General features: G+C 59.1%; 1 protein-coding gene across 1 annotated transcript; it reads right to left on the bottom strand.

Moving 5' to 3' along the window:
• Nucleotides 1-1,430: 1,430 nt before the first annotated feature.
• On the bottom strand, nucleotides 1,431-26,354 carry LOC144490730 (ATP-dependent 6-phosphofructokinase, muscle type-like; the record flags this gene model as incomplete). Its single annotated transcript, XM_078208441.1, has 9 exons — nucleotides 26,165-26,354; nucleotides 25,326-25,491; nucleotides 19,551-19,595; nucleotides 14,621-14,729; nucleotides 13,204-13,299; nucleotides 9,055-9,147; nucleotides 7,120-7,245; nucleotides 6,110-6,174; nucleotides 1,431-1,511 (listed from the first exon to the last, which is right to left on the bottom strand). Coding segments are annotated over exons 2-9 (689 nt in total), but the record flags the coding sequence as incomplete, so codon positions are not given.
• Between the last annotated feature and the right edge of the window lie 113 nt (nucleotides 26,355-26,467).

Here is a 26,467-nt window from a genome sequence, read left to right as displayed (position 1 = left end):
GGACAGAGAGAGAGGGACAGAGAGAGAGGGACAGAGAGAGAGAGACAGAGAGAGAGAGGGACAGAGAGAGAGGGACAGAGAGAGAGGGACAGAGAGAGAGGGACAGAGAGAGAGGGACAGAGAGAGAGGGACAGAGAGAGAGGGACAGAGAGAGAGGGACAGAGAGAGAGGGACAGAGAGACAGAGAGAGAGAGACAGAGAGAGAGGGACAGAGAGAGAGAGAGACAGAGAGAGAGAGAGAGATAGTTAGCGAGGAACTAATGAAGACCTTAACATCCCGACGTGTGTCGGTCACAGAAAGTCCACCCCTGGTCTCTGATTCCTATCGCAGGAATCCTTTACAACAACAACCTGCATTTAGATAGCACCTTCCAGTTAACTAGGCACCCCCAGGTTTAGGAGCTGGAGGAGGTTACAGAGATAGGGAGGGGGTGTAGGGGGGCTGGAGGAGGTTACAGAGATAGGGAGGGGGTGTAGGGGGGCTGGAGGAGGTTACAGAGATAGGGAGGGGGTGTAGGGGGGCTGGAGGAGGTTACAGAGATAGGGAGGGGGTGTAGGGGGCTGGAGGAGATTACAGAGATAGGGAGGGGGTGTAGGGGCTGGAGGAGATTACAGAGATAGGGAGGGGGTGTCGGGGGCTGGAGGAGGTTACAGAGATAGGGAGGGGGTGTAGGGGGCTGGAGGAGGTTACAGAGATAGGGAGGGGTATAGGGGGACTGGAGGAGGTTACAGAGATAGGGAGGGGTTTAGGGGGGCTGGAGGAGGTTACAGAGATAGGGAGGGGGTGTAGGGGCTGGAGGAGGTTACAGAGATAGGGAGGGAGTGTAGGGGGACTGGAGGAGGTTACAGAGATAGGGAGGGGGTGTCAGAGACTGGAGGAGGTTACAGAGATAGGGAGGGTGTTTCGGGGGGCTGGAGGAGGTTACAGAGATAGGGAGGGGGTGTAGGGGCTGGAGGAGGTTACAGAGATAGGGAGAGGGTGTAGGGGCTGGAGGAGGTTACAGAGATAGGGAGGGGGTGTAGGGGGGATGGAGGAGGTTACAGAGATAGGGAGGGGTGTAGGGGGGCTGGAGGAGGTTACAGAGATAGGGAGGGGGTGTAGGGGGGATGGAGGAGGTTACAGAGATAGGGAGGGGGTGTAGGGGGCTGGAGGGGGTTACAGAGATAGGGAGGGGGTGTAGGGGGGCTGGAGGGGGTTACAGAGATAGGGAGGGGGGTGTAGGGGGGCTGGAGGAGGATACAGAGATAGGGAGGGGGTGTAGGGGGCTGGAGGAGGTTACAGAGATAGGGAGGGGCTGTAGGGGGGCTGGAAGAGGTTACAGAGATAGGGAGGGGGTGTAGGGGGCTGGAGGACGGGGGGATGGGGGGGTTGATCGGTGAAAAGGATGTTCTCCAAGCTTGGACACGGGGTGATCTCAGTGTCGCGTTGCCCTCCTCGCTCTCTCACCTTCGTGGCTGGGAGGTCGTGATGGGACAGGAGGCGATAAGTGTTCCAGTTGCTCTCGAAACTCCTATGGAGGGGGGAAAATCGGAGAGGGAGAGAGAGAGTCAGGCAGACGGAGAAACAGACATGACACACTATTCCGCACCCCCCCTCTCCCTCGCCCTCCCTCTTTCCCACAACTTCCTGAAGCGAGCAGGCGACCGGAACTGAACACAATACTCGAGTTGGAGCTCAGCCGGCCTTTCATAACAGTTCAATCGAATACCGCCCCCCCCTCCCCTTGGTTTGCTCTCTCTCTCCGGCGCACAATGTGCCCTGCCACCTTCAGAACGTGGCTCCCAACAGACGCAACACTACTCTTACGGACTTAAAACCCACTTTAAATATAGTTGGCAATCACAAGCATACTTGCTATTAAGAGTATGAATAGCCTTGGGGTTTTCGGAGAGAGAGCTTTCAAAAGCCTACAAAACTACGGTGTTCATTCATCCGTTGTCGTAGCTTCAGTGAATGAACTCCGCTCGACAATCACCAGGCAAGACTGTTCTCTTCCTGTTGGGGAGCACTTCAGCGGTCACGGGCATTCGGCCTCTGATCTTCGGGTAAGCGTTCTCCAAGGCGGCCTTCACGACACACGACAGCGCAGAGTCGCTGAGCAGAAACTGATAGCCAAGTTCCGCACACACGAGGACGGCCTCAACCGGGATCTTGGGGTTCATGTCACACTATCTGTAACCCCCACGACTTGCCTGGGCTTGCAAAATCTCACTAACTGTCCTGTCTGGAGACAATACACATCTCTTTAACCTGTGCTTCACCCTCTCTCCACTCACATTGTCTGTACCTTTGAGACTTGATTACCTGTAAAGACTCGCATTCCAACCGTTATTTTGTTAATTGAGTTTGTGTCTTTATATGCCCTGTTTGTGAACACAACTCTTCACCCACCTGACGAAGGAGCAGCGCTCCGAAAGCTTGTGGATTTTGCTACCAAATAAACCTGTTGGACTTTAACCTGGTGTTGTGAGACTTCTTACTGTGTTTACCCCAGTCCAACGCCGGCATCTCCACATCACTGCTCTTGTAGCCACTGTGTTTATGCGGTGAGCCCAGTTGAGTTTCTGGTCAATGGTAACTCCCAGGATGTCAACAAAGAAAGATAGGATCTTGATCAATTGGGCCAGTGGGCTGACGAATGGCAGATGGAGTTTAATTTAGACAAATGCGAGGTGATGCATTTTGGTAGATTGAGCCAGGGCAGGACTTACTCAGTTAATGGTAGGGCGTTGGGGAGAGTTACAGAACAAAGAGATCTGGGGGTACATGTTCATAGCTCCTTGAAAGTGGAGTCACAGGTGGACAGAGTGGTGAAGAAGGCATTCGGCACGCTTGGTTTCATCGGTCAGAACATTGAATACAGGAGTTGGGACGTCTTGTTGAAGTTGTACAAGACATTGGTAAGGCCACACTTGGAATACTGTGTACAGTTCTGGGCACCCTATTATAGAAAGGATATTATTAAACTAGAAAGAGTGCAGAAGGGATTTACTAGGATGCTACCGGGACTTGATGGTTTGAGTTATAAAGAGAGGCTGGATAGACTGGGACTTTTTTCTCTGGAGCGTAGGAGGCTGAGGGGTGATCTTATAGAGGTCTATAAAATAATGAGGGGCACAGATCAGCTAGATAGTCAATATCTTTTCCCCAAAGGTAGGGGAGTCTAAAACTAGAGGGCATAGGTTTAAGGTGAGAGGGGAGAGATATAGAAGGGTCCAGAGGGGGCAATTTTTTCACCCAGAGGGTGGGTGAGTGTCTGGAACGAGCTGCCAGAGGCAGTAGTAGAGGCGGGTACAATTTTGTCTTTTAAAAAGCGTTTAGACAGTTACGTGGGTACGATGGGTATAGAGGGATATGGGGCAAACGCGGGCAATTGGGACGAGCTTAGGGGTTGAAAACAAAGGGGGCGGCATGGACAAGTTGGGCCGAAGAGCCTGTTTCCATGCTGTAAACCTCTATGACTCTATGATTTCATTGGAGCAGTACAGGGAAGGTTCACTCGGATGATCCCCCGGTACGGGAGGGGATTGTCTGAGGAAGCAAAGGGTAAACAGATTGTGACTCAACTCATCAGGTAATGAAGGCGGCAAATGGAATTTTGTCCTTCATTGCGAGAGGGATGGAGTTTAAAAACAGTGAGGTTATGTTGCAGCTGTATAAGGTGCTGGTGAGGCCACACCTGGAGTACTGTGTACAGTTCTGGTCTCCTTACTTGAGAAAGGATATACTGGCACTGGAGGGGGTGCGCAGAGGAGATTCACTGGGTTGATTCCGGAGTTGAGAGGGTTGGCTTATGAGGAGAGACTGAGTAGACTGGGGCTATACTCATTGGAATTCAGAAGAATGAGGGGAGATCTTATACAAACATATAAGATTATGAAGGGAATAGATAAGATAGAAGCAGGGAGGTTGTTTCCACTGGCGGGTGAAACTAGAACTAGGGGGCATGGCCTCAAAATAAGGGGGAGCAGATTTAGGACTGAGTTGAGGAGGAACTTCTTCACACAAAGGGTTGTGAATCTGTGGGAATTCCCTGCCCAGTTGAGGCTCCCTCGTTGAATGTTCCTTAAGGCAAGGATAGATAGATTTTTGAAGGAATTAAGGGTTATGGTGAGCGGGCGGGTAAGTGGAGCTGAGTCCACGAAAAGATCAGCCATGATCTTATTGAATGGCAGAGCAGGCTCGAGGGGCCAGAAGGCCGACTCCTGCTCCTGGTTCTTATGTTCTTATTAGAAGAACGAGGGGGCGATCTCAGTGACTAGAATGGTTGACGAGGGAAGGGCCGTGGATGTCGTCTATATGGACTTTAGTAAAGCTTTTGACAAAGTCCCTCATGGTAGGTTGGTGGAAAAGGTTGGATCTCATGGGATAAAGGGGGAGGTGGCTAGATGGGTGGAGAACTGGCTTGGTCACAGAAGACAGAGGGTGGTAGTGGAAGGGTCTTTTTCTGGCTGGAGGCCTGTGACTGGTGGTATTCCGCAGGGCTCTGTATTGGGACCTCTGCTGTTTGTGATTTATATAAACGATCTGGAAGAAGGTGTAACTGGGGTGATCAGTAAGTTTGCGGACGACACGAAAATGGCTGGACTTGCAGATAGTGAGGAGCATTGTCAGAGGCTACAGAAGGATATAGATAGGCTGGAAATTTGGGCAAAGAAATGGCAGATGGAGCTCAATCCAGATAAATGCAAAGTGATGCATTTTGGTAGAACTAACGTAGGGGGGAGCTATACGATAAATGGCAGAACCATAAAGGGTGTGGATACGCAGAGGGACCTGGGTGTGCAAGTCCACAGATCCTTGAAGGTGACGTCACAGGTGGAGAAGGTGGTGAAGAAGGCATATGGCATGCTTGCCTTTATAGGACGGGACATAGAGTATAAAAGTTGGGGTCTGATGTTGCGGTTGTATAGAACGTTGGTTCGGCCGCATTTGGAATACTGCGTCCAGTTCTGGTCGCCGCACTACCAGAAGGACGTGGAGGCTTTGGAGAGAGTGCAGAGGAGGTTTACCAGGATGTTGCCTGGTATGGAGGGGCTTAGTTATGAGGAGAGATTGGGTAAACTGGGGTTGTTCTCCCTGGAAAGACGGAGGATGAGGGGGTGACCTAATAGAGGTGTACAAAATTATGAAAGGCATAGATAGGGTGAACGGTGGGAAGCTTTTCCCCAGGTCGGTGGTGACGTTCACGAGGGGTCATAGGTTCAAGGTGAGGGGGGGGAGGTTTAACACGGATATCAGAAGGACGTATTTTACACAGAGGGTGGTGGGGGCCTGGAATGCGTTGCCGGGCAAGGTGGTGGAGGCGGACACGCTGGGAACGTTTAAGACTTATCTGGATAGCCATATGAACGGAGTGGGAATGGAGGGATACAAAAGAATGGTCTAGTTTGGACCAGGGAGCGGCGCGGGCTTGGAGGGGCCGAAGGGCCTGTTCCTGTGCTGTATTGTTCTTTGTTCTAAATGCTGAGAGGGTGTTTCCCCCTCGTGGGAGTGTCGGGGAGGAGAGGGTACAGTCTCAGAATGAAGGGGCTCCAATGGAAAGATGGCGATGAGGAGGAATCTCTTCCCTCGGAGGGTTGAGAATTCCTTGCCGGAGAGGGAGCGAGGGGGGGGGGGGGGGGTGGGGAGGGAGCGAGGGGGGGGTGGGGAGGGGGCGAGGGGGGGGTGGGGAGGGAGCGAGGGGGGGTGGGGAGGGGGTGAGGAGGGGGTGAGGGGGGGGTGGGGAGGGAGCGAGGGGGGGTTGGGGAGGGAGCGAGGGGGGGGGGTGGGGAGGGGGCGAGGGGGGGGGTGGGGAGGGAACGAGGGGGGGGGTGGGGAGGGGGGCAGATTCCGTGTGTATGGTTAACGCTGGGGTTATTGATCAGTTTGGGGATCGAGGGTTGGGGGGGGAAAGGGACAGGAAAGTGGGCCTGAGGGACGTGGGAACGGCCGCGATGGGATTGAACGGCGGGGGTAGGCTCGAGGGGGCCGAACGGCCTCCTCCTGTTCCTGTCACTTCTATTCCATCCTTACCCGTCCGTCTGTCCCTGTCTCCGCCTGCCCTCCCCACCCAACCCCTGGGGGTATACGCGGACCGGAGAGAGAGAGAGAGAGAGAGACGATTACCTTCCACGGAGTTTGATAGCTTCATCAAAGCGTCTGTCAGTCATGGCCTTGGTCACATCCTTTGTCTGGGGAGGAAGGGGAGACGGAGGGAGGACACTGTTTTAATTTCTTTGACCACGAGAAAAAAACTCCCCAACCCCTCACCCCCTGCCGTCCCTCCCTCCCTTCCCTACAAGACCCTGAGATAGTCATCGACTTCAGGAAGCGTAGAGGAGAACCTGCCCCTGTCTACATCAACGGGGATGAAGTAGAAAGGGTCGAGAGCTTCAAGTGTCCCAGATCACCAACAACCTGTCCTGGTCCCCCCCACGCCGACACTACAGTTAAGAAAGCCCCACCAACGCCTCTACTTTCTCAGGAGACTAAGGAAATTCGGCATGTCCGCTACGACTCTCACCAACTTTTACAGACGTCCCCATAGAAAGCATCCTTTCCGGGTGTATCACAGCTCGGTCTGGGGCTCCTGCTCTGCCCAAGACCGCAAGGAACTACAAAGGGTCGTGAATGTAGCCCAGTCCCATCACGCAAACCATCCATTGACTCCGTCTACACTTCCCGCTGCCTCGAGGGGGGGAAAAGCAGCCGGCATAATCAAGGACCCCACCCCACAACGCACCCCGGACATTCTCTCTTCCACCTTCTTCCGTCGGGGGAAAAAGGTACAAAAGTCTGAGGTCACGTACCGACCGACTCAAGAACAGCTTCTTCCCTGCTGCTGCCGTCAAGACTTTTGAATGGACCCTACCTCGCATTGAGTTGATCTTTCTCTGCACCCCCGAGCTGTGACTCTAACGCTACATTCTGCACCCTCTCCTTTCCTTCTCTATGAACGGTATGCTTTGTCTGTACAGCGCGCAGGAAACAAGACTTTTCACTGTATCCCGATACACGGGACAATAATAAATCATTCAGGAACGCAAGAACTATTTCCTCCCGCCCTCCCATTCCCCCTCCCAGGTGAGACAGGACACCGCAGACAGTGACCCTCTCCCCGAGGCGGTGTTACGTACCATCTGTACCAACTCCATGAGAGGCAGTCGGATAGCTTGATTACCAGAGAGGCTAACAACACAGGCGGGCGTATCCGGGGTGGCTTCCAGTAATGCCATCACAGCTTCAACCCCCATCCGACTCCCCTGGGGACAGGAGAACAGAATGAGACACATTCAAGAGTCCTCCTCCCCCCTTTACTTCTCCCACAGTGCGGCGCTCCCTCAGCACTGACCCTCCCCACAGTGCGGCGCTCCCTCAGCACCGACCCTCCCACAGTGCGGCGCTCCCTCAGCACCGACCCTCCCACACAGTGCGGCACTCCCTCAGCACTGACCCTCCCACAGTGCGGCGCTCCCTCAGCACCGACCCTCCCACAGTGCGGCGCTCCCTCAGCACCGACCCTCCCACAGTGCGGCGCTCCCTCAGCACCGACCCTCCCACAGTGCGGCGCTCCCTCAGCACTGACCCTCCCACAGTGTGGCGCTCCCTCAGCACCGACCCTCCCACAGTGCGGCGCTCCCTCAGCACTGACCCTCCCACAGTGCGGCGCTCCCTCAGCACCGACCCTCCCCACAGTGCGGCGCTCCCTCAGCACTGACCCTCCCACAGTGCGGCGCTCCCTCAGCACTGACCCTCCCACAGTGCGGCGCTCCCTCAGCACCGACACTCCCACAGTGCGGCGCTCCCTCAGCACTGACCCTCCCCACAGTGCGGCGCTCCCTCAGCACCGACCCTCCCGCAGTGCGGCACTCCCTCAGCACCGACACTCCCACAGTGCGGTGCTCCCTCAGCACTGACCCTCCCCACAGTGCGGCGCTCCCTCAGCACTGACCCTCCCACAGTGCGGCGCTCCCTCAGCACTGACCCTCCCACAGTGCGGCACTCCCTCAGCACTGACCCTCCCACAGTGCGGCGCTCCCTCAGCACTGACCCTCCCACAGTGCGGCGCTCCCTCAGCACTGACCCTCCCCACAGTGCGGCGCTCCCTCAGCACTGACCCTCCCACAGTGCGGCGCTCCCTCAGCACTGACCCTCCCCACAGTGCGGCGCTCCCTCAGCACTGACCCTCCCACAGTGCGGCGCTCCCTCAGCACTGACCCTCCCCACAGTGCGGCGCTCCCTCAGCACCGACCCTCCCGCAGTGCGGCACTCCCTCAGCACTGACCCTCCCACACAGTGCGGCGCTCCCTCAGCACTGACCCTCCCACAGTGCGGCGCTCCCTCAGCACCGACCCTCCCACAGTGCGGCGCTCCCTCAGCACTGACCCTCCCACAGTGCGGCACTCCCTCAGCACTGACCCTCCCACAGTGCGGCACTCCCTCAGCACTGACCCTCCCACAGTGCGGCGCTCCCTCAGCACTGACCCTCCCACAGTGCGGCGCTCCCTCAGCACTGGCCCTCCCCACAGTGCGGCGCTCCCTCAGCACCGACCCTCCCGCAGTGCGGCACTCCCTCAGCACTGACCCTCCCACACAGTGCGGCGCTCCCTCAGCACTGACCCTCCCACAGTGCGGCGCTCCCTCAGCACCGACCCTCCCACAGTGCGGCGCTCCCTCAGCACTGACCCTCCCACAGTGCGGCACTCCCTCAGCACTGACCCTCCCACAGTGCGGCACTCCCTCAGCACTGACCCTCCCACAGTGCGGCGCTCCCTCAGCACTGACCCACCCACAGTGCGGCGCTCCCTCAGCACCGACCCTCCCACAGTGCGGCGCTCCCTCAGCACTGACCCTCCCACAGTGCGGCGCTCCCTCAGCACTGACCCACCCACAGTGCGGCGCTCCCTCAGCACCGACCCTCCCACAGTGCGGCGCTCCCTCAGCACCGACCCTCCCACAGTGCGGCGCTCCCTCAGCACTGACCCTCCCACAGTGCGGCGCTCCCTCAGCACTGACCCACCCACAGTGCGGCCCTCCCTCAGCACCGACCCTCAGTGAGTGATGTTTCTTACCAGAATCCGATCGAATGCAGAGGGTGTCCCTCCTCTCTGGACGTGTCCCAGGATGGTGACTCTTGTGTCGAACCCTAATCTTTGAGTAACCATCTGTGAATTGGATTAACAGATCGAGAGAGGGGGACAGAGAGAGGGGGACAGAGAGAGGGGGACAGAGAGAGGGGGACAGAGAAGGGGGACAGAGAGAGGGGGACAGAGAGAGGGGGACAGAGAGAGGGGGACAGAGAGAGGGGGACAGAGAGAGGGGGACAGAGAGAGGGGGACAGAGAGAGAGGGACAGAGAGAGAGGGACAGAGAGAGGGACAGAGAGAGAGGGACAGAGAGAGAGGGACAGAGAGAGTGGGACAGAGAGAGAGGGACAGAGAGAGAGGGACCGAGAGAGAGGGACCGAGAGAGGGGGACAGAGAGAGGGGACAGAGAGAGGGGGACAGAGAGAGCGGGACAGAGAGAGCGGGACAGAGAGAGGGGGACAGGGAGAGAGGGACAGAGAGAGAGGGACAGAGAGAGAGGGACAGAGAGAGTGGGACAGAGAGAGAGGGACAGAGAGAGAGGGACAGAGAGAGAGGGACAGAGAGAGAGGGACAGAGAGAGAGGACAGAGAGAGTGGACAGAGAGAGAGGGACAGAGAGAGAGGGACAGAGAGAGTGACAGAGCGAGTGGACAGAGAGAGTGGACAGAGAGAGTGGACAGAGAGAGTGGACAGAGAGAGTGGACAGAGTGAGTGGACAGAGAGAGTGGACAGAGAGAGTGGACAGAGAGAGTGGACAGAGAGAGTGGACAGAGAGAGAGAGACAGAGAGAGTGGACAGAGAGAGTGGACAGAGAGAGGGACAGAGAGAGAGGGACAGAGAGAGGGACAGAGAGAGAGGGACAGAGAGAGAGGGACAGAGAGAGAGGGACAGAGAGAGGGGGACAGAGAGAGGGGGACAGAGAGAGGGGGACAGAGAGAGCGGGACAGAGAGAGCGGGACAGGGAGAGCGGGACAGGGAGAGAGGGACAGAGAGAGAGGGACAGAGAGAGAGGGACAGAGAGAGTGGGACAGAGAGAGTGGGACAGAGAGAGAGGGACAGAGAGAGAGGGACAGAGAGAGAGGGACAGAGAGAGAGGGACAGAGAGAGAGGGACAGAGAGAGAGGGACAGAGAGAGAGGGACAGAGAGAGTGGACAGAGAGAGAGGGACAGAGAGAGTGGACAGAGCGAGTGGACAGAGAGAGTGGACAGAGAGAGTGGACAGAGAGAGTGGACAGAGAGAGTGGACAGAGAGAGTGGACAGAGCGAGTGGACAGAGAGAGTGGACAGAGAGAGTGGACAGAGAGAGTGGACAGAGAGAGAGAGACAGAGAGAGTGGACAGAGAGAGGGACAGAGAGAGAGGGACAGAGAGAGAGGGACAGAGAGAGAGGGACAGAGAGAGAGGGACAGAGAGAGTGGACAGAGAGAGAGGGACAGAGAGAGAGGGACAGAGAGAGAGGGACAGAGAGAGAGGGACAGAGAGAGAGGGACAGAGAGAGAGGGACAGAGAGAGAGGGACAGAGAGAGAGGGACAGAGAGAGAGGGACAGAGAGAGAGGGACAGAGAGAGAGGGACAGAGACAGACAAACAGTGAGAGGGGGAGGAAGGGCAAAATAATGAGAATGGCTGAAGAGGGAAGCATAGAAACTAGAAGCAGGAGGAGGCCACTCGGCCCTTCGAGCCTGCTCCGCCGTTCATTATGAATTCCCGGCTGAGCATCAAATTCAGTATCCTGATTTCCCCCCTTCCTCCCCCCATATCCCTCGATCCCTTTAGCCCCAAGAGCGATATCTAATTTCTTCTGGGAAATCACACAACGTTTTGGCCTCAACTACTTTCCTGTGGGGGTGAATTCCACACATTCACCACCCTCTGGGTGAAGAAATTTCTCCTCACCTCAGTCCTAAAAGGGTTTAACCCCCTAATCCTCAAACTCTGACCCCCCCGAGTTCTGGACTCCCCCCACCATCGGGAACATTCTCTCTGAATCTAACCCTGTTAGAATTTTATAAGTTTCTATGAGATCCCCTCTCACTCTCCCAAACTCCAGTGAATATAATCCTCACCGACTTAGTCTCTCCTCATATGACGGACCTGCCATCCCAGGAATCAGCCTGGTAAACCTTCGCTGCGCTCCCTCTATAGCAAGGACATCCTTCCTCAGATAAGGACACCAAAAGTGCCCACAATACTCCAGGTGTGGCCTCACCAACGCCCTGTACAATTGCAGCAAAACATCCCTATCCCTATACTCCAATCCTCTCGCTATGAAGGCCAACATACCATTCACCATCTTCACTGCCTGCTGTACCTGCGCGCTTACTCTCAGCGACTGATGCACGAGGGCTCCAAGGTCTCGCTGAGTATCCGCCCTCTCTCGATTCACACCCATTCCAGTAATAATCTGTCTTCCTGTTATTGCTGCCCAAGTGGACAACCTCACACTGATCCACAGTGGGCTGTTGACACCAATTGATTGGAATGCTTTGAAGGAGGGATCTTGGGGTTCGAGTCCATAGCTCCCCCAAAGTGGCCACACACGCAGACGGGATGGTAGAGCAGGCCTAAGGCGCGCTTGTCTTCATTGGCCCGGGCATCGAGTGCAAGAATCAAGGATGTCGTGTTTTATAAAGCCTTGGTTAGGCCGCACTCAGAGATTATTGCGTTCAGTTCTGGTCGCCACATTACAGGACGGATGTGGAGGCTTTGGAGAAGAGGTTTACCAGGATGTTGCCTGGATTAGAGGGTGAGAGGCTATATGGAGAGGTTGGACAAACTCGGGTTGTTTTCTCTGGAGCGGCGGAGGCTGAGGGGGAGACCCAATAGAATGTAAGACTGGGCGGAGAAGTGGCAGATGGACTTCAACCCGGATAAGTGTGTAGTGATCCATTTTGGCAGATCCAATGGGATGAAGCAGCAGTATAATATGAAGGGTACCATTCTTAGCAGTGTAGAGGATCAGAAGGACCTTGGGGTCCGGCTCCATAGGACTCTTAAATCGGCCTCGCAGGTGGAGGATGCGGTCAAGAAGGCGTACGGCGTACTAGCCTTCATTAATCGAGGGATTGAGTTTAGGAGTCGGGAGATAATGCTGCAGCTTTATAGGACCCTGGTTAGACCCCACTTGGAGTACTGCGCGCAGTTCTGGTCACCTCATTACAGGAAAGATGTTGAAGCCATTGAAAGGGTGCAGAGGAGATTTACAAGGATGTTGCCTGGATTGGGGGGCATGCCTTATGAGGATAGGTTGAGGGAGCTTGGTCTCTTCTCCCTGGAGAGACGAAGGATGAGAGGTGACCTGATAGAGGTTTACAAGATGTTGAGAGGTCTGGATAGGGTAGACTCTCAGAGGCTATTTCCAAGGGCTGAAATGGTTGCTACGAGAGGACACAGGTTTAAGGTGCTGGGGGGTAGGTACAGAGGAGATGTCAGGGGTAAGTTTTTCACTCAGAGGGTGGTGGGTGAGTGGAATCGGCTGACGTCGGTGGTGGTGGAGGCAAACTCGTTGGGGTCTTTTAAGAGACTTCTGGATGAGTACATGGGATTTAATGGGATTGAGGGCTATAGATAGGCCTAGAGGTGGGGATGTGATCGGCGCAACTTGTGGGCCGAAGGGCCTGTTTGTGCTGTGGCTTTCTATGTTCTGTATGTTCTCAGTCTATAAAACTAGGAGGGGCAGAGATAGGATGGACAGTCAGAATCTTTTCCCCCCCAGAGTTGGAATGTCTAATACTCGGGGGAACGCACTGAGGGTGAGAGGGGAAAGTTCGAAGGAGATGTGAGGGGTAGGTTTTTCTACACAGAGGGTGGTGGGTGTCTGGAACGCGCTGCCAGGGGTGGGGGTGGAGGCGGATTCGATAGGGGCGTTCAGGGGGCTTTTAGATAAACACAGGAACATGCAAGGAGCAGAGGGATAGGGGGCAAGGCCAGGCAGAAGGGAGGAGATTAATTTGGGGTCACGTACAGCACAACATGGAGGGCCGAAGGGCCTGCTCCTGTGATGTACTGTTCTGTGGATCACACGTTCTGGGGACAGAGGGGAACCTGTGGATGTGATCTACTGTCCTGTGGATCTCACGTTCTGGGGACAGAGGGGAACCTGTAGACATACTGCAGAGTGCAGGGAAGATTTACTCACCGTTTTTATGTACTCGGAGGTGATGGCTTTCCCCTCTCCGTCGATGGCTCCCTCAGCGATGATGATGACGTTTAGTCGCGAGCCTCGCTGTCTGGTCTGGGAGGGAGGGGAAGGGGTTGGAGCGGGCAGTTCGCAGCGAGTTTAATCCGGGCTCTCCCCGTGTAGGGAGGCAAACATCACGCCCGCTAAATCCACCCGAGCCACCCCCGCCCACACTAAACGCCCACACTCTGTCCGTACGGTACCCCCACATACCCCAGCCGCAACCCCGCACCACCCCCCACCCACACTCTGTCCGTACGGTACCCCCACATACCCCAGCCGCAACCCCGCACCACCCCCCCACCCACACTCTGTCCGTACGGTACCCCCACATACCCCAGCCGCAACCCCGCACCACCCCCCGCCCACACTCTGTCCGTACGGGAGCCCCACATACCCCAGCCGCAACCCCGCACCACCCCCCGCCCACACTCTGTCCGTACGGGAGCCCCACATACCCCAGCCGCAACCCCGCACCCCCCCCCGCCCACACTCTGTCCGTACGGGAGCCCCACATACCCCAGCCGCAACCCCGCACCACCCCCCACCCACACTCTGTCCGTACGGTATCCCCACAAACCCCAGCCGCAACCCCGCACCCCCGCCCACACTCTGTCCGTACGGTACCCCCACATACCCCAGCCGCAACACCGCACCCCCGCCCACACTAAACGCCCACACTCTGTCCGTACGGTACCCCCACATACCCCAGCCGCAACCCCGCACCACCCCCCGCCCACACTCTGTCCGTACGGGAGCCCCACATACCCCAGCCGCAACCCCGCACCACCCCCCGCCCACACTCTGTCCGTACGGGAGCCCCACATACCCCAGCCGCAACCCCGCACCACCCCCCACCCACACTCTGTCCGTACGGTATCCCCACAAACCCCAGCTGCAACCCCGCACCCCCCCCGCCCACACTCTGTCCGTACGGGAGCCCCACATACCCCAGCCGCAACCCCGCACCACCCCCCACCCACACTCTGTCCGTACGGTATCCCCACAAACCCCAGCCGCAACCCCGCACCCCCGCCCACACTCTGTCCGTACGGTATCCCCACATACCCCAGCCGCAACACCGCACCCCCGCCCACACTCTGTCCGTACGGTACCCCCACATACCCCAGCCGCAACACCGCACCCCCGCCCACACTCTGTCCGTACGGGAGCCCCACATACCCCAGCCGCAACCCCGCACCCCCGCCCACCCACACACTGTCCGTACGGTACCCCCACAAACCCCAGCCGCAACCCCGCCCGCACTCTGTCCGTACAGGAGCCCCACATACCCCAGCCGCAACCCCACCCGCACTCTGTCCGTACGGTACCCCCACATACCCCAGCCGCAACACCGCACCCCCAACACACTCACATCATTCAAGCGCTGGCACAGGATCTCCTCCCAGTTGTGTGGGGGTGGGGATTCAGGAATGAAGACCCAATCGGCACCACAGGCCAAACCTGTCACCAGAGCCAGGTATCTGCAGAGAGAGGGAGAGAGAGAGTGTGAGAGAGAGAGAGAGAGAGCGCGCGAGAGAGAGAGCGGGCGTGAGAGAGAGAGCGGGCGTGAGAGAGAGAGCGGGCGTGAGAGAGAGAGCGGGCGTGAGAGAGAGAGCGGGCGTGAGAGAGAGAGCGGGCGTGAGAGAGAGAGCGGGCGTGAGAGAGAGAGCGGGCGTGAGAGAGAGAGCGGGCGTGAGAGAGAGAGCGGGCGTGAGAGAGAGAGCGGGCGTGAGAGAGAGAGCGGGCACGAGAGAGAGAGCGGGCACGAGAGAGAGAGCGGGCACGAGAGAGAGAGCGGGCACGAGAGAGAGAGCGGGCACGAGAGAGAGAGCGGGCGTGAGAGAGAGAGTGCGCGTGAGAGAGAGAGTGCGCGTGAGAGAGAGAGTGCGTGTGAGAGAGCGGGCGTGAGAGAGAGAGTGCGCGTGAGAGAGTGCGCGTGAGAGAGAGAGTGCGCGTGAGAGAGAGAGTGCGTGTGAGAGAGCGGGCGTGAGAGAGAGAGTGCGCGTGAGAGAGAGAGTGCGCGTGAGAGCGCGCGTGTGAGAGAGCGCGCGTGTGAGAGAGCGCGCGTGTGAGAGAGCGCGCGTGTGAGAGAGCGCGCGTGTGAGAGAGCGCGCGTGTGAGAGAGCGCGCGTGTGAGAGAGCGCGCGTGTGAGAGAGCGCGCGTGTGAGAGAGCGCGCGTGTGAGAGAGCGCGCGTGTGAGAGAGCGCGCGTGTGAGAGAGCGCGCGTGTGAGAGAGCGCGCGTGTGAGAGAGCGCGCGTGTGAGAGAGCGCGCGTGTGAGAGAGCGCGCGCGTGAGAGAGCGCGCGCGTGAGAGAGCGCGCGCGTGAGAGAGCGCGCGTGTGAGAGAGCGCGCGTGTGAGAGAGCGCGCGTGTGAGAGAGCGCGCGTGAGAGAGAGAGTGCGCGTGAGAGAGAGTGCGCGTGAGAGAGACTGCGCGTGAGAGAGCGCGCGTGTGAGAGAGCGGGCGTGAGAGAGAGTGCGCGTGAGAGAGAGAGTGCGCGTGTGAGAGAGCGCGCGTGTGAGAGAGCGCGCGTGAGAGAGAGCGCGCGTGAGAGCGTGCGTGAGAGAGAGAGCGTGCGTGAGAGAGAGAGCGTGCGTGAGAGAGAGTGCGCGTGAGAGAGAGTGCGCGTGAGAGAGCGCGCGTGTGAGACAGCGCGCGTGTGAGAGAGCGCGCGTGTGAGAGAGCGCGCGTGTGAGAGAGCGCGCGTGTGAGAGAGCGCGCGTGTGAGAGAGCGCGTGTGTGAGAGAGCGCGCGTGAGAGAGAGAGTGCGCGTGAGAGAGAGAGTGCGCGTGAGAGAGAGTGCGCGTGAGAGAGCGGGCGTGAGAGAGAGTGCGCGTGAGAGAGAGAGTGCGCGTGTGAGAGAGCGCGCGTGTGAGAGAGCGCGCGTGTGAGAGAGCGCGCGTGTGAGAGAGCGCGCGTGTGAGAGAGCGCGCGTGTGAGAGAGCGCGCGTGTGAGAGAGCGCGCGTGTGAGAGGGCGCGCGTGTGAGAGAGCGCGCGTGTGAGAGACCGCGCGTGTGAGAGACCGCGCGTGTGAGAGAGCGCGCGTGAGAGAGAGAGTGCGCGTGAGAGAGAGTGCGCGTGAGAGAGCGCGCGTGTGAGAGAGCGGGCGTGAGAGAGAGTGCGCGTGAGAGAGAGAGTGCGCGTGTGAGAGAGCGCGCGTGTGAGAGAGCGCGCGTGTGAGAGAGCGCGCGTGTGAGAGAGTGCGCGTGAGAGAGAGTGCGCGTGAGAGAGCGCGCGTGTGAGAGAGCGGGCGTGAGAGAGAGTGCGCGTGAGAGAGAGAGTGCGCGTGTGAGAGAGCGCGCGTGTGAGAGAGCGCGCGTGTGAGAGAGCGCGCGTGTGAGAGAGCGCGCGTGTGAGAGAGCGCGCGTGTGAGAGAGCGCGCGTGTGAGAGAGCGCGCGTGAGAGAGAGCGCGCGTGAGAGAGAGCGCGCGTGAGAGAGCGCGCGTGTGAGAGCGCGCGTGAGAGCGTGCGTGAGAGAGAGAGCGTGCGTGAGAGAGAGAGCGTGCGTGAGAGAGAGCGTGCGTGAGAGAGCGCGCGTGAGAGAGAGCGCGCGTGAGAGAGAGCGCGCGTGAGAGAGAGCGTGCGTGAGAGAGAGCGCGCGTGTGAGAGAGAGCGCGTGTGAGAGAGAGCGCGTGTGAGAGAGAGCGCGCGCGTGAGAGAGAGCGCGCGCGTGAGAGAGAGCGCGCGCGTGAGAGAGAGGGCGCGCGTGAGAGAGAGCGCGCGCGTGAGAGAGTGTGAGAGAGAGGGAGAGTGCGCGTGAGAGAGTGCGCGTGAGAGAGCACGCGTGAGAGAGAGCGCGCGTGAGAGAGTGATCGCGCGTGAGAGAGAGATCGCGCGTGAGAGAGAGATCGCGCGTGAGAGAGAGATCGCGCGTGAGAGAGAGAGAGCGCGTGAGCGAGCGTGCATGTGAGGGTGTGAGTGAGTGAGTGAGTCAGTTAGAAAGAGAGACAGAGGGAGAAAGAGAGAGACAGAGGCAGAGTGTTGAGAGACACACAGAGAGACACAGAGAGACACAGAGAGACACAGAGGCAGAGTGTTGAGAGACTCACAGAGAGACACAGAGAGACACAGAGAGACACAGAGGCAGAGTGTTGAGAGACTCACAGAGAGACACAGAGAGACACAGAGGCAGAGTGTTGAGAGACACACAGAGAGACACAGAGAGACACAGAGAGAGACAGAGAGACACAGAGGCAGAGTGTTGAGAGACACAGAGAGACACACAGAGAGACACAGAGAGACACACAGAGAGACACAGAGAGACACAGAGAGACACAGAGAGACACAGAGAGAGACAGAGAGACACAGAGGCAGAGTGTTGAGAGACACACAGAGACACACAGAGACACAGAGACACACAGAGACACACAGAGACACACAGAGAGACACAGAGAGACACGGAGACACACGGAGACACACGGAGACACACAGAGACACACAGAGAGACACAGAGACACACAGAGACACACAGAGACACACAGAGACACACAGAGACACAGAGAGACACAGAGAGACACAGAGACACAGAGAGAGACACAGAGACACAGAGAGAGACACAGAGACACACGGAGACACACGGAGACACACGGAGACACACAGAGAGACACAGAGACACACAGAGACACACAGAGACACACAGAGACACACAGAGAGACACAGAGAGACACAGAGAGACACAGAGAGACACAGAGACACAGAGAGAGACACAGAGACACACAGAGACACACAGAGACACACGGAGACACACGGAGACACACGGAGACACACAGAGACACACAGAGACACACAGAGACACACAGAGAGACACAGAGAGACACAGAGACACAGAGACACAGAGAGACACAGAGAGACAGAGAGAGACACAGAGACACAGAGAGAGACACAGAGACACACAGAGACACACAGAGACACACGGAGACACACGGAGACACACAGAGACACACAGAGAGACACAGAGAGACACAGAGAGACACAGAGAGACACAGAGACACAGAGACACAGAGAGACACAGAGAGACACACAGAGAGACACAGAGAGACACAGAGAGACACAGAGAGACACAGAGACACACAGAGAGACACAGAGAGACACAGAGAGACACAGAGAGACACAGAGAGACACAGAGACACACAGAGGCACACAGAGAGACACAGAGAGACACAGGACACACAGAGAGACACAGAGACACACAGAGAGACACAGAGACACAGAGAGACACAGAGACACAGAGAGACACAGAGACACAGAGAGACACACAGAGACACACAGAGAGACACAGAGACACACAGAGAGACACAGAGACACAGAGAGACACAGAGACACGGAGAGACACAGAGAGACACAGAGAGAGACACAGAGACACACAGAGAGACACAGAGACACAGAGAGACACAGAGACATAGAGAGACACAGAGACACACAGAGAGACACACAGAGAGACACAGAGACACAGAGAGACACAGAGAGACACAGAGACACACAGAGAGACACAGAGACACAGAGAGACACAGAGAGACACAGAGAGACACACAGAGACACACAGAGACACACAGAGACACACAGAGACACACAGAGACACACAGAGACACACAGAGAGACACAGAGACACAGAGAGACACAGAGAGACACAGAGACACAGAGAGACACAGAGACACACAGAGAGACACAGAGACACACAGAGAGACACAGAGACACAGAGAGACACAGAGACACAGAGACACAGAGACACAGAGAGACACAGAGAGACACAGAGAGACACAGAGACACAGAGACACACAGAGACACACAGAGAGACACAGAGAGACACAGAGACACACAGAGAGACACAGAGACACAGAGACACACAGAGACACACAGAGACACAGAGACACACAGAGACACACAGAGAGACACAGAGACACACAGAGAGACACAGAGAGACACAGCGACACACAGAGAGACACAGAGACACAGAGACACACAGAGACACACAGAGACACAGAGACACACAGAGACACACAGAGAGACACAGAGACACACAGAGAGACACAGCGACACACAGAGACACACAGAGACACACAGAGAGACACACAGAGAGACACACAGAGAGACACAGAGAGACACAGAGAGACACAGAGACACACAGAGAGACACAGAGAGACACAGAGAGACACAGAGAGACACAGAGAGACACAGAGAGACACAGAGAGACACAGAGACACACAGAGAGACACAGAGAGACACAGTGTTGAACTGGTCCCCGCACACACTGAACATCTGGGGGGGTCGGAGTGTTTCAGAGGCTCCGTTAGCTGTACTTACCCACAATGCCTTCCCATCACCTCCAGCACAAAGGTTCTCTGGTGGCTGCGAGAGAGAGAGAGAGAGAGAGTGAGCGAGAGAGAGAGGGCATGGGAGAGAGACAGGGACAGAGACAATCTCCCCTGTCTCCCTCAATCCCACCCTCTCTCTCCATCTCCCTCAAACCCCGTCTTTGATTTGATTTATTATTGTCACGTGTATTGCACTGTGGGAGGGACAGTGCTGAGGGAGCGCCGCACTGTGGGAGGGTCAGTGCTGAGGGAGTGCCGCACTGTGGGAGGGTCAGTGCTGAGGGAGTGCCGCACTGTGGGAGGGTCAGTGCTGAGGGAGCGCCGCACTGTGGGAGGGTCAGTGCTGAGGGAGCGCCGCACTGTGGGAGGGTCAGTGCTGAGGGAGTGCCGCACTGTGGGAGGGTCAGTGCTGAGGGAGCGCCGCACTGTGGGAAGGTCAATGCTGAGTGAGCGCCGCACTGTGGGAGGGTCAGTGCTGAGGGAGCGCCGCACTGTGGGAGGGTCAGTGCTGAGGGAGCGCCGCACTGTGGGAAGGTTAATGCTGAGTGAGCGCCGCACTGTGGGAGGGTCAGTGCTGAGGGAGCGCCGCACTGTGGGAGGGTCAGTGCTGAGGGAGCGCCGCACTGTGGGAGGGTCGGTGCTGAGGGAGCGCCGCACTGTGGGAGGGTCAGTGCTGAGGGAGCGCCGCACTGTGGGAGGGTCGGTGCTGAGGGAGCGCCGCACTGTGGGAGGGTCGGTGCTGAGGGAGCGCCGCACTGTGGGAGGGTCAGTGCTGAGGGAGCGCCGCACTGTGGGAGGGTCGGTGCTGAGGGAGCGCCGCACTGTGGGAGGGTCAGTGCTGAGGGAGCGCCGCACTGTGGGAGGGTCGGTGCTGAGGGAGCGCCGCACTGTGGGAGGGTCAGTGCTGAGGGAGCGCCGCACTGTGGGAGGGTCGGTGCTGAGGGAGCGCCGCACTGTGGGAGGGTCAGTGCTGAGGGAGCGCCGCACTGTGGGAGGGTCAGTGCTGAGGGAGCGCCGCACTGTGGGAGGGTCAGTGCTGAGGGAGCGCCGCACTGTGGGAGGGTCGGTGCTGAGGGAGCGCCGCACTGTGGGAGGGTCGGTGCTGAGGGAGCGCCGCACTGTGGGAGGGTCAGTGCTGAGGGAGCGCCGCACTGTGGGAGGGTCGGTGCTGAGGGAGCGCCGCACTGTGGGAGGGTCAGTGCTGAGGGAGCGCCGCACTGTGGGAGGGTCGGTGCTGAGGGAGCGCCGCACTGTGGGAGGGTCAGTGCTGAGGGAGCGCCGCACTGTGGGAGGGTCGGTGCTGAGGGAGCGCCGCACTGTGGGAGGGTCGGTGCTGAGGGAGCGCCGCACTGTGGGAGGGTCAGTGCTGAGGGAGCGCCGCACTGTGGGAGGGTCGGTGCTGAGGGAGCGCCGCACTGTGGGAGGGTCAGTGCTGAGGGAGTGCCGCACTGTGGGAGGGTCAGTGCTGAGGGAGCGCCGCACTGTGGGAGGGTCGGTGCTGAGGGAGCGCCGCACTGTGGGAGGGTCAGTGCTGAGGGAGCGCCGCACTGTGGGAGGGTCGGTGCTGAGGGAGCGCCGCACTGTGGGAGGGTCAGTGCTGAGGGAGCGCCGCACTGTGGGAGGGGCAGTGCTGAGGGAGCGCCGCACTGTGGGAGGGTCGGTGCTGAGGGAGCGCCGCACTGTGGGAGGGTCAGTGCTGAGGGAGCGCCGCACTGTGGGAGGGTCAGTGCTGAGGGAGCGCCGCACTGTGGGAGGGGCAGTGCTGAGGGAGCGCCGCACTGTGGGAGGGTCGGTGCTGAGGGAGCGCCGCACTGTGGGAGGGTCAGTGCTGAGGGAGCGCCGCACTGTGGGAGGGTCAGTGCCGAGAGAGCGCCGCACTGTGGGAGGGTCAGTGCTGAGGGAGCGCCGCACTGTGGGAGGGTCAGTGCTGAGGGAGCGCCGCACTGTGGGAGGGTCAGTGCTGAGGGAGCGCCGCACTGTGGGAGGGTCAGTGCTGAGGGAGCGCCGCACTGTGGGAGGGTCAGTGCTGAGGGAGCGCCGCACTGTGGGAGGGTCAGTGCTGAGGGAGCGCCGCACTGTGGGAGGGTCAGTGCTGAGGGAGCGCCGCACTGTGGGAGGGTCAGTGCTGAGGGAGCGCCGCACTGTGGGAGGGTCAGTGCTGAGGGAGCGCCGCACTGTGGGAGGGTCAGTGCTGAGGGAGCGCCGCACTGTGGGAGGGTCAGTGCTGAGGGAGCGCCGCACTGTGGGAGGGTCAGTGCTGAGGGAGCGCCGCACTGTGGGAGGGTCAGTGCTGAGGGAGTGCCGCACTGTGGGAGGGTCAGTGCTGAGGGAGCGTGCACTGTGGGAGGGTCAGTGCTGAGGGAGCGCCGCACTGTGGGAGGGTCAGTGCTGAGGGAGTGCCGCACTGTGGGGAGGGTCAGTGCTGAGGGAGCGCCGCACTGTGGGAGGGTCAGTGCTGAGGGAGTGCCGCACTGTGGGGAGGGTCAGTGCTGAGGGAGTGCCGCACTGTGGGAGGGTCAGTGCTGAGGGAGCGCCGCACTGTGGGAGGGTCGGTGCTGAGGGAGCGCCGCACTGTGGGAGGATCAGTGCTGAGGGAGCGCCGCACTGTGGGTGGGTCAGTGCCGAGGGAGCGCCGCACTGTGGGTGGGTCAGTGCCGAGGGAGCGCCGCACTGTGGGTGGGTCAGTGCTGAGGGAGCGCCGCACTGTGGGAGGGTCAGTGCTGAGGGAGCGCCGCACTGTGGGAGGGTCAGTGCTGAGGGAGCGCCGCACTGTGGGAGGGTCAGTGCTGAGGGAGCGCCGCACTGTGGGAGGGTCAGTGCTGAGGGAGCGCCGCACTGTGGGAGGGTCAGTGCTGAGGGAGCGCCGCACTGTGGGAGGGTCAGTGCTGAGGGAGCGCCGCACTGTGGGAGGGTCAGCGCTGAGGGAGCGCCGCACTGTGGGAGGGTCAGTGCTGAGGGAGCGCCGCACTGTGGGAGGGTCAGTGCTATGGGAGCGCCGCACTGAGGGAGGGTCGGTGCTGAGGGAGCGCCGCACTGTGGGAGGGTCAGTGCTGAGGGAGCGCCGCACTGTGGGAGGGTCAGTGCTGAGGGAGCGCCGCACTGTGGGAGGGTCAGTGCTGAGGGAGCGCCGCACTGTGGGAGGGTCAGTGCTGAGGGAGCGCCGCACTGTGGGAGGGTCAGTGCTGAGGGAGCGCCACATTGTGGGAGGGTCAGTGCTGAGGGAGCGCCGCACTGTGGGAGGGTCAGTGCTGAGGGAGCGCCGCACTGTGGGAGGGTCAGTGCTATGGGAGCGCCGCACTGAGGGAGGGTCGGTGCTGAGGGAGCGCCGCACTGTGGGAGGGTCAGCGCTGAGGGAGCGCCGCACTGTGGGAGGGTCAGTGCTGAGGGAGCGCCGCACTGTGGGAGGGTCAGTGCTATGGGAGCGCCGCACTGAGGGAGGGTCGGTGCTGAGGGAGCGCCGCACTGTGGGAGGGTCAGTGCTGAGGGAGCGCCGCACTGTGGGAGGGTCAGTGCTGAGGGAGCGCCGCACTGTGGGAGGGTCAGTGCTGAGGGAGCGCCGCACTGTGGGAGGGTCAGTGCTGAGGGAGCGCCGCACTGTGGGAGGGTCAGTGCTGAGGGAGCGCCGCACTGTGGGAGGGTCAGTGCTGAGGGAGCGCCGCACTGTGGGAGGGTCAGTGCTGAGGGAGCGCCGCACTGTGGGAGGGTCCGTGCTGAGGGAGCGCCGCACTGTGGGAGGGTCAGTGCTGAGGGAGTGCCGCACTGTGGGAGGGTCAGTGCTGAGGGAGCGCCGCACTGTGGGAGGATCAGTGCTGAGGGAGCGCCGCACTGTGGGTGGGTCAGTGCCGAGGGAGCGCCGCACTGTGGGTGGGTCAGTGCCGAGGGAGCGCCGCACTGTGGGTGGGTCAGTGCTGAGGGAGCGCCGCACTGTGGGAGGGTCAGTGCTGAGGGAGCGCCGCACTGTGGGAGGGTCAGTGCTGAGGGAGCGCCGCACTGTGGGAGGGTCAGTGCTGGGGGAGCGCTGCACTGTGGGAGGGTCAGTGCTGAGGGAGCGCCGCACTGTGGGAGGGTCGGTGCTGAGGGAGCGCCGCACTGTGGGAGGGTCAGTGCTGAGGGAGCGCCGCACTGTGGGAGGGTCGGTGCTGAGGGAGCGCCGCACTGTGTGGGAGGGTCAGTGCTGAGGGAGCGCCGCACTGTGGGAGGGTCGGTGCTGAGGGAGCGCCGCACTGTGTGGGAGGGTCAGTGCTGAGGGAGCGCCGCACTGTGGGAGGGTCGGTGCTGAGGGAGCGCCGCACTGTGTGGGAGGGTCAGTGCTGAGGGAGCGCCGCACTGTGGGAGGGTCAGTGCTGAGGGAGCGCCGCACTGTGGGAGGGTCAGTGCTGAGGGAGCGCCGCACTGTGGGAGGGTCGGTGCTGAGGGAGCGCCGCACTGTGTGGGAGGGTCAGTGCTGAGGGAGCGCCGCACTGTGGGAGGGTCAGTGCTGAGAGAGCGCCACATTGTGGGAGGGTTGGTGCTGAGGGAGCGCCGCACTGTGGGAGGGTTGGTGCTGAGGTTTACTCTGTATCTCACTCCCTGTTTCATTTGATTTGATTTATTGTCACGTGTATCGGGATGCAGTGAAAAGTATTGTTTCTTGCGCGCTGTACAGACAAAGCATACCGTTCATAGAGAAGGAAAGGAGAGGGTGCAGAATGTAGTGTTACAGTCACAGCTCGGGGTGTAGAGAAAGATCAACTTAATGCGAGGTCGGTCCATTCAAAAGTCTTGACGGCAGCAGCAGGGAAGAAGCTGTTCTTGAGTCGGTCGGTGCGTGACCTCAGACTTTTGTACCCTTTTCCCCCGAGGGAAGAAGGTCGAAGAGAGAATGTCCGGGGTGCGTTGGGGGGTCCTTGATTATGCCGGCTGCTTTTCCCCCCCCCGAGGCAGCGGGAAGTGTAGACGGAGTCAATGGATGGGAGGCTGGTTTGCGTGATGGGACTGGGCTACATTCACACACACACAACCCTTTGTAGTTCCTTGCGGTCTTGGGCAGAGCAGGAGCCCCAGACCAAGCTGTGATACACCCGGGAAGGATGCTTTCTATGGGGCATCTGTAAAAGTTGGTGAGAGTCGTAGCGGACATGACGAATTTCCTTAGTCTCCTGAGAAAGTAGAGGCGTCGGTGGGGCTTTCTTAACTATAGTGTCGGCGTGGGGGGGACCAGGACAGGTTGTTGGTGATCTGGACACCTAGAAACTTGAAAGCTCTTTCGACCATTTCCACTTCTCTCCCCCCTGCACCCGTATCCCTCAATCCCACCCTCCCTTTCCCCCTCTACCTCAATCCCACACATTCTCTCCCCGTCTCCCTCAATCCCACCCTCCCCTTCCCCCTCTACCTCAATCCCACACTCTCCTTCCCCCTCTCCCCCAATCCCACCCTCCCCTTCCCCCTCTACCTCAATCCCACACATTCTCTCCCCCTCTCCCTCAATCCCACCCTCCCCTTCCCCCTCTACCTCAATCCCACACTCTCCTTCCCCCTCTCCCCCAATCCCACCCTCCCCTTCCCCTCTACCTCAATCCCACACATTCTCTCCCCCTCTCCCCCAATCCCACCCTCCCCTTCCCCCTCTACCTCAATCCCACCCTCTCCTTCCCCCTCTCCCGCAATCCCACACATTCTCTCCCCGTCTCCCTCAATCCCACCCTCTCCTTCCCCCTCTACCTCAATCCCACACTCTCCTTCCCCCTCTCCCTCAATCCACCCTCTCCCCTGGTCACCGTACCTCTGAGCTGTTGTTGTAATGGCATCAACAACCTCAATGATCCGATGCAAGGCAGAATCAGTCCCGATGGTCATGTCAGTTCCGCAGAAGTCATTGTCGATGGAACCCACCAGCCCCACAATGTTCAGATGTGAAGCCTTCTTCGCTTCCTCCGAGGTAATCTTCCCTGAAAGGAGAAAAGGATTCCCGTTACCCCAAAACAGCTCCATCTACACTGTCCCCCATCACAGGACAGGTACAACACGGGGTTAGATACAGAGTGAAGCTACATCTACACTGTCCCCCCCATCAAACACTCCCAGGACAGGTACAGCACGGGGTTAGATACAGAGTAAAGCTCCCTCTACACTGTCCCCCATCAAACACTCCCAGGACAGGTACAGCACGGGGTTAGATACAGAGTAAAGCTCCCTCTACACTGTCCCCATCAAACACTCCCAGGACAGGGACAGCACGGGGTTAGATACAGAGTAAAGCTCCCTCTACACTGTCCCCATCAAACACTCCCAGGACAGGTACAGCACGGGGTTAGATACAGAGTAAAGCTCCCTCTACACTGTCCCCATCAAACACTCCCAGGACAGGTACAGCACGGGGTTAGATACAGAGTAAAGCTCCCTCTACACTGTCCCCATCAAACACTCCCAGGACAGGTACAGCACGGGGTTAGATACAGAGTAAAGCTCCCTCTACACTGTCCCCCATCAAACACTCCCAGGACAGGTACAGCACGGGGTTTAGATACAGAGTAAAGCTCCCACTGTCCCCATCAAACACTCCCAGGACAGGTACAGCACGGGGTGAGATACAGAGTAAAGCTCCCTCTCCTGCTTGCTGACCCTGTTTGATTAGATCTGCCAAGAGTCCACTCCATTCTGTCCGGAAATCGTTGGCTCCTGTCAAACTCCCGTCTCCGCCAATCACGCAGAGGTTCGTGATCCCGCGTTTCACCAGTTTAATGCGGCTGTTGTGCGTCCTTCCCGTGTCCGGAAATCTTTACACCGAGCGCTGCCAATCACTGTGCCACCCTGAGGGACAGACAGAGAGAGAGAGGGGGGCAGAGAGAGAGAGGGGGGCAGAGAGAGAGAGGGGGGCAGAGAGAGAGAGGGGGGCAGAGAGAGAGAGGGGGGCAGAGAGAGAGA

The sequence above is a fragment of the Mustelus asterias genome, unplaced genomic scaffold, assembly GCF_964213995.1.
Source record: "Mustelus asterias unplaced genomic scaffold, sMusAst1.hap1.1 HAP1_SCAFFOLD_3700, whole genome shotgun sequence".
In the NCBI taxonomy this organism is placed as follows: domain Eukaryota; kingdom Metazoa; phylum Chordata; class Chondrichthyes; order Carcharhiniformes; family Triakidae; genus Mustelus; species Mustelus asterias.
Note: the sequence above shows the minus strand (reverse complement) of the source record. Positions and strands in the feature narration are given on the sequence as shown.